Here is a 16396-nt window from a genome sequence, read left to right on the forward strand (position 1 = left end):
TTGCAGATATAATTTAGGTTGTACCAATCAGATATACTTGCCTAAGATTTGACATCAGAACTCAGTTAACTGAGAGTGTGTGGAGTCCATTTTGCTGCTGTAGACTGCAAGCAGGAACAGCATAAGCAATTGTCACAGCATCTTCCCAACATCCTGATGTAGACAAGTTACTTAACCTCTCCACACCTCAGTTTTCTAATTTGTAAAGTGGGGATAACAGGATTAGGTTGTTGGGAGATTAATCGTAATAATGATTTTAACAAGCTTGGGTAGTGTCTGACATGTGATAAGGACTCAATAAATGTTAGTTATCATTTTCTTCTTCATCATCATCTTCATCATCATCATCATCATCATCATCATCATCATCATCATCATTATTATCATCATCACTTTCCTTGAGCTATTCTTTATTGACTTGATTTTAAACACCAGATATCCCAAATGAGAAATTATTCTGGTTAGTTTGTCAATTTCCTTCTTTAAAGAATAGCTTCCAAAACTGAATTCGTACCCCTGTGTGTCTGATGAGTCCAGAAGAAAATATCATTCTTAACACTTCTCTTTTATTCAATGTTACAAAATTGATGTATGCATAATTCACTCTTATGAAATTTAAACGCAATTCAAACTCTAAAATTTTTTCTATAATACCTACTGTTAAAGCAAGACATTACTGTTTTGTACCAAGGTAAGGCTTTGATTTATATTTTTCCATGCTTATCTTGTTTAACTTAGCTTATTTACTTCAGTCTGAACTAAGCCTATTATACAATTTATACACGCACATGCAAACACACAACACATGTATATGTTTTATATACATATAGATTGGTCTCATAGAAAATGAATTAACTATTCCTCTTAGCAAGTCTGATAAGGAGGCAGTCAATTATCTCCTTAAAGTCATTGGTAAATAGGTTGAACAGGTTAGACCAAGGACAGGTCGCTGTATTCCTCTACTTGGCATCCCCACTGACATCAATCTTTTAATATAATCATTCTTTGGGCTTGACCATTTAGTCATTTATGTGTTTAACTACATTATCATATAACCCAAATATTCCTGTAGTAAGAATTTTTTTCAGATCCTCTCTGCAGCATTTCCCAAATCCATCGTTCTGGTAGACACACTGCTTATTTATACAAATACGTTATAATGCAACAAAATATAAGTAATAATTTAATTTTAAAAAATGATTCTAGCATCTGAAAGCATTTCTTAAAGCACTGAATGAAATCCTGGATCTAGCCCTCCAAGCCAAATCAGCAATTCTCTATTTCTTTACTCAAAGGATCATTTTGTAATCTTAGTTCCACAGAACTCAATTAATTATTTTACAGTATTTCTCTTCTCCTCATTTCCCATTGATAGTGGGTCCACCACTTTCTCAGCCCATAGTCCTTCACCTCTAGAGCATATCAAACCCAATTATTAATCTCTTTTGTCATCCCACCTATTCTTCCAGAGCAGTATCTTCTAACCATGTGACCTGCATATGAATCACACATGATTTCTGTAATTCCCTGTTAAACACTAGTTCAGACTCAGGCCTCACCAGTCTTTGTGTTAAATTATCATTTTAATTCTCCTTTTCACAAATATTTGATATCAATTGTTTAGTTTTAGAAGAATACTTTTGCATTTCTATAATTAGAATATGATTTTTTTTAAATGCGATTACTAAAAGGAAGCAACTTTTATATGTCTGTGAGATATGGTGATATAAAAGATGAAAATCAATTATTTGCATTCTTTCTGTGTGATGCCTTTGTTTAGCCATTTTTAAGAAAAAGATTTATATAGTATTAAACCATTTAACGTGTATGTATATAATATTGTTTTCTAAATTAGGTATATCATAATGATAAGAATGTCAGGTGTTGGATATTTTTGATGCATTATAAATTAGATGAAATTACTTCTCAAAGTATACTATCTGCTTAATAGTCTTCAACAAGCTTAATTTATTAAAAAGCAAATAGGGATAATGTTAGGTTATATAATGGAAATAAAGCATACTTTGGAAATCTTTCAATGTATTTGTGTTAAGATAGGTTTTTTGCTTTGAGCGATGTAATTTTAAGATTTTAAAATAGTAAAAGTTAAAAAATTAAGTGACATCCACACATAACCTCTTTTATTTGGTAAATGATTTTAGCCTTGATAAGTTATAAATATGAAGGATGTCCACTATATTTTATATATTATAATACTTTCAATGGACCTATGTAGAGTTTACAGGATACACATTCTCTCTTCTTCCAACACAGTTTTTAAAATTATAATCATAAAATCTAAGGTTGCAGTTATCAGACATAATCAATGTTATTGAATGTGATGCTGGCAATTCAAGGCACGAGCTATTAAAAATTGAAATTCCTACAATTCCACAAAAGAAGCAACATAGCTACTTCTTCCAGTAGACCTATTGTGTTCTAAGGGCCACTCAAGCAATAATTGCATATATCTTATGCAATTTGTTTCAGAAACTCACAAAAAGTTATTTTTTTAAAGGACAATATCTTATATATGTTATGTATATGTGCTTGGCTTCTTCCAACTGTATATAAAACTTTCAAAGAACGGACTCACCTTTTTCTATACAGCTACCTTTTCATTTTCTTTCTCTGAATAGACCCATAATATTCAGGGAAAATACCAAGAATAATAAATCCAAATCTCGGTATAAAATATACTTTCATGACACACTCAAGCTGGAAATCACAGGAACCAATAAAAATGCAGGCAGCCTACTGATAATGAGGTCAGAAATACAAATAAATTTACTTTTAATGAAGACTGGAGGCATAGTAATCAAAGTGTTAAAATTCATTTCATGCATATCTCATTTGCTTCTTAGCTGATATTTACCACGCAACTCTGTGAGAAAGTAGAGGCCTAAGATGCTCCAGATAAATGGCTCAATTAATTGTACAGAGGTAGACCTCTTTGAGCTGAGCCAGAGCTGTGAGCTCTTTATTAAAAGCACTATTCTGTAGCCCATAACCTTGTTCCTTGACTCCTCTCTGGTTTCCAATTTAAACAAGTCCCCATGCGGCCTGCTCTAAAGGGCTTTGTCTCCCTGTCATTGTTAAGAGAGCTGAGGCATCCTGGAAGTGTGAAATCAGACCTCATGAGTTGAACGGTTCCCCAGGGAACGCCGGACTGCATAGAAGGTCAAAGTCATGGGCCGGACCATCTAAAAGTGTCTGATCGCCGGTCTGTGACACAGCAAGTTGGAGGGGGGAGGCTAGACTGAGAGGACTGAAATTGAACACATCTTAATTAAAGCCCACAGACAGCAAAACAAAATGTTTTCTAGGCAGCTTGTCAAATGGGGCTTAAATTTAGCTCTGCTAATGAATCTGAACTACTAACTGTTATTTCTTAAGATAATAAGACTCTCAAGGAAGCTGATAAAAAAAAAAAAAAAAACTGCAGCATGCCTTTTTCTGCTGTTTTGTTACTTAAATATTTTCTGACAATAAAGACAGTTTTCCTAAAGAAAAACATGAGAAAAATCTCTGCAAATAAAGGGGTAGTAAACATCTCTCTTAATAACTAGCAGGTTTCCAGACTATGGGAATGGTGAGTCACAAATCTATATGCAGAGCCTTGCTTTAGAAAAAGATGTGCTCATTTAAATGGGACTATTTTGGTGACAGATTATGTTAATTGCAAAATTCCCCTCTCTTCCTTTTTCTCTCCCTCTTTTGTTTCCTGAGATGATGTATCAATTTGAGATATCAATTCACCTGGGGTGCAGAAGTTTCACGTTAGTGTAACTTTTAACACAGTGAAAAAGGTAGGGCATCTTTTGAAAGGGTTTCAAGTGCTCCCATATCACTGTTTCAGAAACTGAGTGGCTGGTATCTCTGGGGAGGCTGTGACCTCTTCCTTGGGAGCTCAAAAAAAAAAAAAAAAAAAAAAAAAACCTACTCTGGAAAATGTAGGGGAGGGGCTAAGGAGAAGAACTCTTTTCTCTTCTCTTAGAACTTGAAAGAACCAATAGGCCAGGTCTAAGTACTCTGCAAAGAAAGCCTCGCTCAGTACGGAAGACTTTAAATGTTCTGCTGAAGCAGAAATTTGGCCCTGTCTAAGGAAAAGAATAATTAGAAGCTAGGGAAGACAAATCTCAACATGAACTGTTTCCTACCACCAAAAAAATAAAAAATAAAAATTTTGCCTCCATTGTTCTTTCTCTTCTCACAATCTATCCAGTTTTAGAATCACTTGGTTTAGCGGTAGAGAGAATCTTCCCCAGTGAACACAGGGCCAGACAGTCTTTGATGGCATAGAGACATTAACCTTTTCACTGGTTAGTTGAAAGGTAAGTAAGTTGTACTGCACAGTATTTTTCAGTTAATCAAGCTTTTTCCCTCATGAAGAATTTTGCTGGCCAATTTTGAAAACTAGAGTGCCAGTTTCTCAGGCTGTGAAAGGCTCCCCACAATTTGACTGAAATTTCAATCCACTCTTGTGCTTTGCTCAATGCATGTGTATGTGTGGGAGTTGTAAATTGAGGCCTTAACCACCGAGTTAATCTCTTTTTAAAATCTGTATTAACCTTAATGATTTGAAGTGCACTGTCCAACACTGGGCTATTGAAACTGAAGAAAAAACTACCCTCAACTATCAACAGTTTATTAGGGGCTTAACTGAAGTGACCTACTGTAGTAGTGTTCAGCTGAACAAGCCTATAGGCTTTTTGTAGAAAGGGAAAGAATTGAGGGTTTCATTAAAAAGTAATTTGTGCTTTATACTCACTCATTCAAAGAGAGTCTCAATTGCTCTTTATTCACACAGAGTTAATACAGTATCACAATGTTTCTCAATGAATGTGTTGTAACAAAAGAAAAATTTTACATTTTGAAAGGAAAAATTTCTTTGTAACTGCAGTAAGATTGATGGCTACTTAAAAGATTACAGAATCTCTTTTTCCTGTGTTCATGTTTAAATGATGAAATACTATAATTTAAAATTATTTGCTTAAACTATGGAAATTTAACTTTATGTTCTGATCATTAAAAATATTTAAAAAATAGAGCAAAGTTGGTCAAAAATAAGTTTATCTTCTTAGGCTTGTATAGAAAAAAAGCATTCTGAAGCCGACCAAGCATCTTATAGTATCATTTATATCAGGTGGGAAAATATTCTTCACTTAACACAGAGAGTTATCGGTGATTTAAAGTCTCTCCTCTCCACCCACAATACTTCTAAATGGATGCTAATTTGAAGATTGATGACAGCATCATCGACTCAATTACCTTTCCCCCACCAAATTGTTGCTGAATATCTTGTAGAGTCTGACTGTGATTATCTCTAAGATGTACAACATATTTTAAAAGTATTTCTTTGAACGAGTAAGAGATAAAGTATACAAAGAGCTTATTTGTGCCCCAAATTTAATGATAAAGACCAGGAAGGGTCAGTATACATATAAATATTTATGTTTTCAGAAGTAAAAATTATTTTAAAAATTGGTAGTATATTCAGATATTGCTGACTTAAATATATACTCATCATTTTCTGCCACTATCACGAATGTCATGAAGACCACAAAAGGTCCAAGAGTGAGCAAGGCCAAAGACTGAATTATCCTCTTGCCCCTGAATAGTTCAACATCTCTCTTGATCAGTTCAGAGCATATTAGATTATAAGGTCAGCGTGGAATGAGGAAGCACCAGATTTACATCCCTAAACCTAGAAAGAAAGAATGGAGAATCTGCTATTTAGTATTCCCTGAACTAAAGTTCATTTCATCAGATCGAAATTACGTCTCATTGAATCCCTAGGGAAAAGGCTATTGTTATTCACATTAATTTACATATTAAGAAATTACAACCATTGGAAAGAAATATATCTGTTTTCTTCAGCTTTAAAAGAACATGTACTTTAACTTCCACAGTGGCATATAGGCCAACTAGGTTAATATAGTTTGCATATTCATGCGGTTTTAAAAGTAATAATAGCTTCTCTCCAAGAAACAAACTTATATAATAACATTCAACTTGTGTAATGGACAGGTATCCAAGCTTCTGAAGTAAATAGGACTTGAATTTTTCTATAAGAAATAATTGTGCCCACTATAAATGTCCAGTGATACTTCTGAGCACTTAAGTGCCCCATGAGATACTGATTATTTTAGGCTTTTGTCCCTTTCTTCAGATGTTTTCAGTTTAACACTGGGCGCTCCCTTCTCTTACAGGAAATTCTGAAGAAAAGTGGAGGTGTCTCCCAAGAGTGAATGTCACTGACGTGAATTCTACCTGCTGCTAGGAATGACAGGATAGGTGTAGTCTCTGATAGTATCTATCAATTTTATAGATACTCCAGACCTCAAGTTAATGTCCAAAGTGAACAACAATGAAAAGTGGTTAATCATTTACTGTTGACTATAGGTTCTAATAACATATGCAGCATAATAATAATAAATTGTTGTGTCAAGATTAATCTGATTATAACCGCCCCAGAAATAAAAAAGAAAATGAATAATAAACTTAACATTCACTAATTGTTTAGTACAAGGAGCCAAGTCAGCATATATCCTGAAAGATTACAAACTACCTTCTCTCCCACTATCTTCAAGTATACCTATTTTGAAAGAATACTTGATATTTATTATACTCTTGGTTATAAATGAGTTGATAATTACCTCCTTAAAGAAACCGTCAAGTCTCAATATTCATTTTTGTCACACAATAGTCACTTGATACTATGCAAATATTAAAATTTTAAAAATATTGCTATATTGGAGCAGCCATCTGCTATTTTGATTTTAAGGCATGTGACCTTTTAATTTGGTTTTGACTGGATGAATTAAAAAAGGGTACCAGTGATCACAAAATGGATTTGCAAGCCCTTACGTGAGGAAAAGTACACTTGTTCTCTTCAAATAAGTCAGCTAACTTTTTAGGGTCAACTTGCTAAGCACTCACAATGATAAGCACATTTCCACAAATAATACATGGACACTTTTCTTTAGAAACAGTGAAATTTGCACATATTGGTCAGGTCAGTCCTGTTATGGATCTTGAGATGGACAATTTAAGAAATGGTGAAAACATCCCCCAAATGCAATGGAATTAAACAATAAGTGAATGGTCACATAGTTACAAATTTAAAACAATGATTTAATTCTGGAAATTGATGAAATAATTACCATTAGCCAATTAATTAACATGTTATAGAAACAGTGATACCCAAATCAAAAAGGTTAAAGAGGTAAGACTAATTTTGGCATTTTTACAGGCCTATTTCTTTTTTAAAAAAATTTAGAACAACGTGCATGCTTAATTTGGATCTAAAATTACCTCTGGGATGTGCTAAGGAATTTGAAAAACTAAGGAACTGGATCAGCAACCCAAATGCCAAGAGTTCATACCAAGTATTTGAGTATTGTGCATCTAAACTTTTCAATGAACTATGCAACAGATTACATGCATGTGTGAATTATAAGTGTTGAAGCTATGATACCACCTGAGAGCAACTGATTCCATTTGAGAAGATACAGCATTACTCCAAAATGCCCAAATGACAAAACCAAAAAGAAAAATTCCCATTATGTTGACTGAACCTTGGAGAAGGCAACAATTCAAGTTATTTTATTTTTTATTATTTATTTTTAATATAGTACCCTTCTTTTTTTTAAAAAAAAAGCAGTAACAATATAAAAATTGGATAATTGGCAAATCTCTGTAAGATCAACCATGAAACTTATATTTATATAATTTACTTTGATAATTTAGTCAGGTGAAATGAAGAGTTCAGTCATTAAATGGTGTGTATCTTGCATGCTGTTTGATATATCAATATATCTAGATAGATAGAAAGACAGATGGTTATTGTATCATTACTTACCTGTGACATCGGCAGCCATTAATCCTTCTGCTCTGATTACTTTCACCTGGAGAAATCCTACATCTTTCAGGTTGTGAAATATCCGCAATGGGCTCTAAAAGACCCAAACATCAGTATTAGAAAAGAAAGGTCCTAAAGGGTCTTTAAGAGTGTGCTGAAAAACACTAAGTTTTTATGGTTGATCTCAGGATGCTGTTTAAGTGATTCAAAGGATATTTGTGTTTCTTCAATACAGATTATCCTTCCACCATCATGAATGTGTACACACACACACACACACACACACACAATTTATGTAGATAATCATTGCTATGTAAGTAGATTTTTTTGAAAGAATAAAAAAATACCACAAATCCCATAAATAATTATCAGTAGGTGGTGAATAGAATGTCTGCTTTTTTCCTTCAATCGCCTTTACAAAGCACTGCAAGAAAGCTTTCATCTACGAGTATGATGGCTTGGAGACTCATGATTCTTAACATTAAAATGTAAGTTGTTGCTTATATAATTCTTCAGACTTTGGGAAAGTCAACGTTAATTATTTTTTTCTACTATTTTCTCTTGGTGAGCATTGGAAATTGCATGTGCTAGATAAAAGTTACATTATTAAGACTTTTCTATATTTAAAATACTTATGTAGTTCTAGAAACCTTTTAGATAAAAGACATAATATCTTCTAAAATAAATCAAATTGATCATTAAAAATAAATTCAAAAGTGATGAGTAATTTTTCCTAAAATTACAAATTTTTCCTAAATTTGTAATTTTATTTACCATTGTAGTATGTATAGAAGTAGAAGTAGAGAAATTTTGATAAACAAAATCAGATCCAAATGGTAGTGTTTTAATAATGTAGTACTGGAAGGAATTAAAAGAGAGATACCAATACAATAATTCAAAGCTCCAATTAATGGGCGCAAATACTTACAGAGTAAAATGAACCCATAGAACTTTATCCATTTTTTAATTTATAAATCATAGCATTTTTCTTATGACAAGATCAGCATTTCTACTCAGTAAATCAAAAGTACTTCTTTATCATAATCTGCAAAATGCTTTAACACCACGGAGCATAACGTGCTTCTGCATAATAAAGTTATCTATTAAAATATTATTAAAGAACATCCCCATCCTTGTATTATTAAGCATGTGAGAATACTGAGGAGCAAAAGCTTATGGCGATATTAACTTTATCCGTCCCATAAGACTAGTCATTGTTTACACTGAAGCTATGACCTTGGTATATTGAGAGGAAGAAATGCAGATATATGTGTAATCTCATAACCTAACTTTAAAAAAAAGTGTTTAGAGCAAGGATTAGCTCTTAATCTTTTATTGTTTTTAAACAGTTGTTTATCACCAAAAATCTGTTTAAACTATCCAGATAATAGGATTCAGCAAAAATGCACTTCTCTCTCCATCTAAATTCCTGTAAATTAAGGGTTTAACAGCGAGAACTTTAGACAGCAGTATTAGAATTCAGAGGTTTGTAGGCATGTTGACTCCCTAATGATCAGGTGTGGGAAGCTTCATATCGCAGAGCTTTCTGAGTGCTATAAACCAGGTAAGTCTCCTATTCTAATGACAGAGAGGAGTTTTCTGAAAAGGGTTCTGTCCTTTAATTTTCAAGAGCAATATAGACCAAGTTTCATTGTGGCAAAAACAAATATCATCAGTCCTCATGTCTGAGAATCATTTCATATTGCTAACTCACTGCACAGAAATATAGCTTCCGGTGCTTCAGCCTTGGTGTTCTGCTTCCTATTTGGAGGGGTAATTATTGTTTGAAGGTTTCATTTCCTCGAATCAGCTGACACTCAGTCATTTATTGTGAACTTCAACTGTTTAAGCCAGTGACACATCAATTATAAGAATTCCCAAAAAGCAAGAAACTTATATCGGTTAAAAGATATACAACTTTAAGTAATTCTTCATCAAGAGGCATTCCCACCTTGTTATTTATGGTTATTTTAGAAGGCTTCAAAACCTGGGTGGCTTCTGAAGCCAGAAATTTCCATAGCAGAGGAATCTATGATTTGCTGTGAATCCTTTCAGCCCTCAATAGATGGGAAAAGATTGAAATGCTCTGGAGAGGAGTCCTCTTTATTTTTTTTAATGAAAGGCTGTATAATATATTTTCTCTATGGCTGCAGCAGCTGTCAGGGAGAGCATCTCAGTTCAGCTCTATTACAGGAGAGGCAATACCCCATCCGATGGCACCGAGATGCTCTGAGGGGCCAGAGCTGATTGACAGCTTGTCACCATGACGTCTTATTCCATCTCTGTTATGGAGAAAATTAATGTCACACCACCAGCCTTATGACTCGCTGTCATCTTAGAACCGCTCACCTTTTATCAATGCTCTAAATAACATTTCAAGCCCATCGTCTCACGGTGGACAATCCGGTCAAGGGACATTAAATCAGATGACTGTGAAATGTCATAATAAAAATGGAATGCTAACAACTTCTTCTCTAAACTAGCTCCTCTGGTTTTTAAACTGTGACAAGGGGGAGCAGAGGTTCACCATACCCGTTCTGAAAAGGTCATACAATCGCTCTTGGTCTACTACCCATTACTACCCGCCCCCTATTGACCTTCCCTGCTTTCCTCCCCACAAGAGAAGAAAAAAAAAGAAAAATGGAATTAGCCATCTTTTCAGAATGTGGTGATCAAATAATGGCTCACACAGTAATGTCTGTTTAATTTGTGGGGCTTCAATGCTTCGCAATGAACAGCTGAACGGCAGCAATGGAGAGCCTTTTCAGGCCTCTTTCCCTGAGAGCGGGGCAACTCATTCACTTTCCTCACCAAATTCTTAAGTTTAACCTAACCTTTAAAAAATACACATGTTCTCACAGGTAAACATATATAAATAATTTTCCAAATAACCTCCTTTATGTGTTCCTGCAAAACAAGTGAGATTTCAGACATGATACAGCAATTATTTCATAATCTATATAATAAAAAGTAAATACACTGAAGCCTTAAAATATAGGTCTTTGTCCTTGTATTGCTATGAGTAATTATAACACGTGTGAAATATTGCCTACAGTAGCTTCTTAGCAAGTTTGTCTGTAGAGGGAGATACAGGCCTATGCTTAAAATTCAGGGCTAATAAAAAAGTATACTTAAATATGGTTCATTTTTAAATATATTGAGCAAAATATAATCTGAGAATTAGCTGGGACATTCACATAATATTTTACATTTTATTGAAATAATAACTAATATTTTGAAAAAAGGTATGGAAACAAATATTCAAATTCTAAGTGAAAATGGCTAGGGAAAGGAAGCCGATCCAGAAAAAAGAAAAAAAGAATCAATAATAGTTGAATAACTTCTAATTACCTAGCCTGCAGTATCATTCTAACATATGGGATAGTATCAAATATTAATTCATGAAAGACAGTATTATATTACCAAGAGTAATTTTTATATTAATATACTAATTAATTCCTTTAAATTGTTCTAATTCATGAGGCTCATTTCTGGTAACAGGAGACTATGTTTTGGTAGGTACCAAAATGTGAAATAATTTTCATAATTGCAATTATATATTAGAAGATGCCACACAATATCTTAGGCTTTTAGGTAGTTTAAAAATATATACTATTTAGCCTTGCTAAGTCACCTCTATTAAACTGTTTATGATAACACCATTGGTGGATGAGTTGTACAAGCATTAGCAGACAGCTGATTCAGTGGAGATAGCCAGAATAAATTTGCTGAAGCGCACATCCTGCTAATCTGTTTGAAGAATATTGTAGAGCATTAGTACCAGCACTTTATGTTATCTGTGCAGCCTGATAAGGTACATCTTTATTAAATTCAGTTATTGAAAGGATGTCAGTCAGCAAATAGGAATATTTAAAATCTAAAAAAAAAAAAAAATTAAGCAGTTCTTTGTTACTCAGAGCTTGGTTTCATAGCTGAGTGTCTAGAGGAGCCTTCTAAACACCTGGCAGCATCGTACAATACAAGCTTTGTGATTTTAAGTGGGTGCGCTTTTTCCCTAGCTTCATGGTACTGAGGCATTCACTTTTTCCGAGCCTCTATTGAGAGAGAATGGTGGAGTAAGAGCTCCCCTCTCTGTTGGTTCAAGAAAACTACATGGTGGGAAATGCATAGTGTGAGGATGCTGGGAAATAGGTAGATTTGTTTGTGAATATTTTGGTTTGGCAAAAATTGAGAAAGGTACTTATTTTAGTGACTCACTATTCCACTCCATCACTCTACATTTGATCAAAAGGTAAAGAGGCTTCTTTTTAATTATATTTCACAATCAATTTTAAAAAATTTAGGGAATAAAGTGAGGCTTTTTTAAAGTCAAAAATAAAAATTGTTTCTATGAATATGCTCTGGTTACCAAGCTACTGGTGAATGTAAGTGTCATTAACTCCATTTCAAACTTAAAAAGACAAAGAAATATGAACTGCAATTACAAAGAGTCAATGAATTAATTTTAAAGCAATGTCATGTAAACGACTTTCTTTCATGGAAAGTTTTCATGCATGATAATTTTGCTGCACGATAAAATCACTGAGGAGAATCTCAGAATCTAGAACTTGCTGTGGCTGGAAGAGGCTCTAAAGGAAACCAGGTGTCTAGACATCAGTGGGTAAGGCAAGCGCATCGGAAAAGATACAGATGGCATTTGCATTTGCATTTGCCCAGCTTTCTGCTTCTACTGATTGATCTGTCAGACAGCTTTTCAGATGTACTTCTGTCACTCCAGGTAAATTATTTACAACCTCATCTAGTCACACATGACCCTGAGGGGGGAGGGTTACATACGTACATATCTCTTTAATATTTCCTCCCGTTCTTTCTGGTCCTCCAGGGAGTTGACGGAGAGGTCAGAGATACTGACTGTGGCCGAAGCTGTCAGGGTGACCAGAAGCACCAGGTGTCCCTCACCCTCTTCCAGCTGCAATTCCAACTTGTGTGTCTGTTCCCTACTGAGGGCTGACAGGTCAACCTGGCACCTAGAAACAAATGTTTTGAATTAGCAAGTGGCTTTTCTTTTTTCTTTCTTCCTTTCTTTCTTTCTTTCTTTCTTTTTTTTTTTTTTTGCCACATCAAACAGTAGAAGTACAGGCTGCTCAGAGCTATGAAAACTATGAAAAGTAAATCAACAGAAATATTATTTGGACCATTGGAAAAATATATCTGTCATTTCAGCTGATTTTCTTCCCAAAATTCAGACCCTGATTATTTTGGTGTCTAATTGCTTATTTCCTGTAAAATACAAAAAAAAAAATATGCTTATCTGATTCAATTACTAACCCATTGTTACCCATAAATCGGCAGGGACTTCCAATTCCCCTAAGTCAGTGGTGTGCTTATAGAGACTACTGTGAGCTGTCTAAAGAGGCAAACTACTGAGAGTCTAAATTTTTGTGTCACTTTTAAACCAATGGGTGTTTTTTCCTCATTCATAAATGTTATTAAGCAGTGAATAGAATATGTACTCTGGTGATGCCATAACTTTTCATTTTTAAAACCATGCCTATTTATTCACAGAACATCCATAAATTTAAATAAAAAACAAATCCTTGAAAACATTATAGCTCAATTGTTACATACCAGACTTGTCCTGAGAGGTGGCAGCCCATGCTTGACATGCCACTCTTCAGAGCTAAACACCTGGCAAACTTTTTTCATAAAAAATGTCAATTGATTTAGAAGAAAAAGATACTATGATAACCACAAGGCCAATAAACTGAAAGTAAGGGGGCAGGTATGAATAAAAGACATTTAAAACAGGAAACAGGCAAATGACAAGAATAAATGTGGTAACATACCGTAAACAGGGTGGTCAGCTATCAGGAGCAGATTAAATTTTTGTTCCTTCTTCACCCTACTTATTGTTTATTATTTTGCTTTTAAATTAAACTCCTATGAAAAGGGCCTGAAAACTAATAGTTGGGCTCAAACATCTCTGTAGTGCGAGTGATTTTAAGAATTGAACCAAAGTCTGACATTTACCTTTTCTTTTCACCTTTCAAAAGTGACATGAGAGATGGCTGGGACTAGAAACAGTTGGGAGGAAGAGGAATATAGATGCAAGAAATTAAAAAGAAACGCCCTGGTCAATGACAGAAAAATGTGTGTGTGCTAAATGCTAACTCTTGAGTAGAAAATGACAGTTTGTGCCCAGTCTGGAAAACATCTTCTTAAAGTTAGAATGTATATCAAATAGCCTCATTGTTTCTGTGAACACAACATCTATTTCAAAGTACTCTCATGCTGCCTCCTTAAATTCTAAAAGATAAAAAACTGTATCGAATGCCTTATCTAATATTCTAATTTTAATTGGAATTAAGTTCTTGTCAACAAACTGAGGGTAAAAAAATGCAGCAATGAAAAACAACCAATCAAACGCATTCTCTAGTAAAAAGGAAAAACATCAATATGATTTTCTACAGCTCTTTCCAGCAACCGACGCGGTGTCTACCCTGTAGTTTGTTGACTGTGAATGAATCTTTGGATTACATTGAGAGTACAATACTAGAGAATTGAATAGAGATTACTATTCAGATAGTACTTTTCATAAAAAATTGGTTGGATAAACTTGGGACCAAGAGGATCTTTCACTTACTTCTATCATATGCATTTCCTAGTCCTGTCTGTCCTTGCCTTGTTCTTTTGCATGACACTGCATCACTCTTAAAACACCAAAACACATCGATGCTTTCTGGAGGATTTCCTTTTATGCTTATTACCATTTCACACTGATCATATAGATGCTGGGCTACTCCACATGCATATTAGAGTCATTGCATTTAATGCTTTAGAGTTGAGGAAGGTGTTTGAAAGATGATCTGGTCCAGGCATTGCAAATTGGCAACTTTCAGATCAAATCTGGCCCATCGATTTGTTGATTTTCCTTGTAGTGTTAAAAAAAAAAAAGTTTTGAATTTAAATAATTTTAAAGACAGTGCAAATATCTTCTGACTTAGTTACAGCCCCCAATACAGTCTATTACTTACTGGCCTATTTCACTTAATTCTCTACCTGGTTCCAATAGGCATAAGGATTTCGGTGCTAGATGCCTGCCCTCAAGGCATCTCAGAATATTGACAGAGAAAGATAACCGCAGGTTATTTCAATGAGAATAGGCAAAAATTAGCCAAGCAAACTTAGGTAGATACATCATCTCAGGCAGAGGGGTTGCCTTGTCCAAACACAAAGAAACAGTTGAGCCCTAGCATGGATGGTAAAAGTATTACAAGCTGTCTGGAATAACGTAAGCAGTAACTGTGAGTCAGCAAGTGACACAGAAGCTGATGGTAGGTTGTGGAGGGCACTGTTGCCTTGTTAAAGATATTTCACAGGTGGTGAGGAGCCAGGGGACAGGCACCGTCAGGTTTGTATTTTAGGCATATGTATAAAGGGGTTGAATTTTATCAATGGTTTTTGCCTTAGCCCAGTTTCCCTAGGAAACAGAGCTTGAGGCAATGATTAAGTGCTGATGCTTTACTGAGAGGTATAATCCCAGGCACTGAGAATGAGAGAGAAAGAATTTGAGGCAGAGAACACTAGGAAACAATGCTAGGTGATAGGTTACTGTGCTGGCCACTGTTTCCTGTGCTTCAGTGACACAGCTGATTACTCAGCAGGTGCACCTGGAATATGGTTGGTCCTCTGAAAGTATTAAAGTACTTATGAACAAGGAGGTAGAGGTTCAGAGAGGCCGAAATTTACCCATGGGGACAGTGACAGAGCAAAACTAGCGTGTAATGTGCTTGTTCCACCACTTCTATATTATCTCCCTAGAAAATGGGTTTGATTTCTTTCCAACACTCATTTCACTCACTCACTCATTCATTCATTCATTAAGTATTAATTAAGTACCTTATGTGTCAGGTCTCTGTTAGATTTAGGGAATTCAGTCCTTTCTAAGCTTTTGTTTTTCATATTCTTATTTTCAGAACTACCACAGACTCAGTGTGTTATAATTTTATTATTGCATATGCCTTACTAGTTTAATATTGGAAAATTAAAAACTTACTACTTATACTGAACCCAACTCATTAATCAATCAACCAATAGAAGAATCAAAACAAACTTAAAACTGAAGATTCCAGAGCTACTATAATCTGTAATCACAAAAGGGGAAATTGAGGCTCAAAGAAATTAAGTGATGCCAAGAACTCAAACCACATTTCCTGACTTCTATATCAAAGCTTGAAGTTCTTCACACTTTTAAAAAACTATATGTATTTACTTAGCCACATGAAAGAAATATGTCACATTCATTTGGTGACATTTCCCCCTAAGAGTTCAAGGAGAAAAACTTCAGAGTTTCTATCACTTTTTTTTCTCCCCTGCCTTTCTATATGCCATGCCTGAAACCATGACCAATAATATTCCTACCAGATAAAACGATCTCATGATTAGCACCCTAGATGTATGTATATGCGAGTCTACTGGGGTGCAGAAGCAAATGTTAGGACTATTTGGATTTTTTAAAAAAATAAATATAGGACAGAATTACAGTGTTACAAATATTTTATATATTCATTA

The 16396-nt window shown here is 34.6% G+C and overlaps 1 protein-coding gene across 12 annotated transcripts in view; it reads right to left on the reverse strand.

The window, feature by feature from the left end:
- MCTP1 (multiple C2 and transmembrane domain containing 1) overlaps positions 1-16396 on the reverse strand; it is a 464000-nt gene that overhangs the window by 168502 nt on the left and 279102 nt on the right. For all 12 annotated transcript variants that reach the window (XM_023523311.1, XM_023523308.1, XM_023523343.1 and 9 more), the window contains 2 exons: positions 12666-12852; positions 7865-7958 (listed from right to left, as the gene is read on the reverse strand). In XM_023523311.1, coding sequence (XP_023379079.1) covers positions 7865-7958; positions 12666-12852 — 281 coding nt within the window. The remainder of the gene's footprint in view (positions 1-7864; positions 7959-12665; positions 12853-16396) is intronic.

This window comes from Pteropus vampyrus, unplaced genomic scaffold, assembly GCF_000151845.1.
Source record: "Pteropus vampyrus isolate Shadow unplaced genomic scaffold, Pvam_2.0 Scaffold11, whole genome shotgun sequence".
Classification (NCBI taxonomy): domain Eukaryota; kingdom Metazoa; phylum Chordata; class Mammalia; order Chiroptera; family Pteropodidae; genus Pteropus; species Pteropus vampyrus.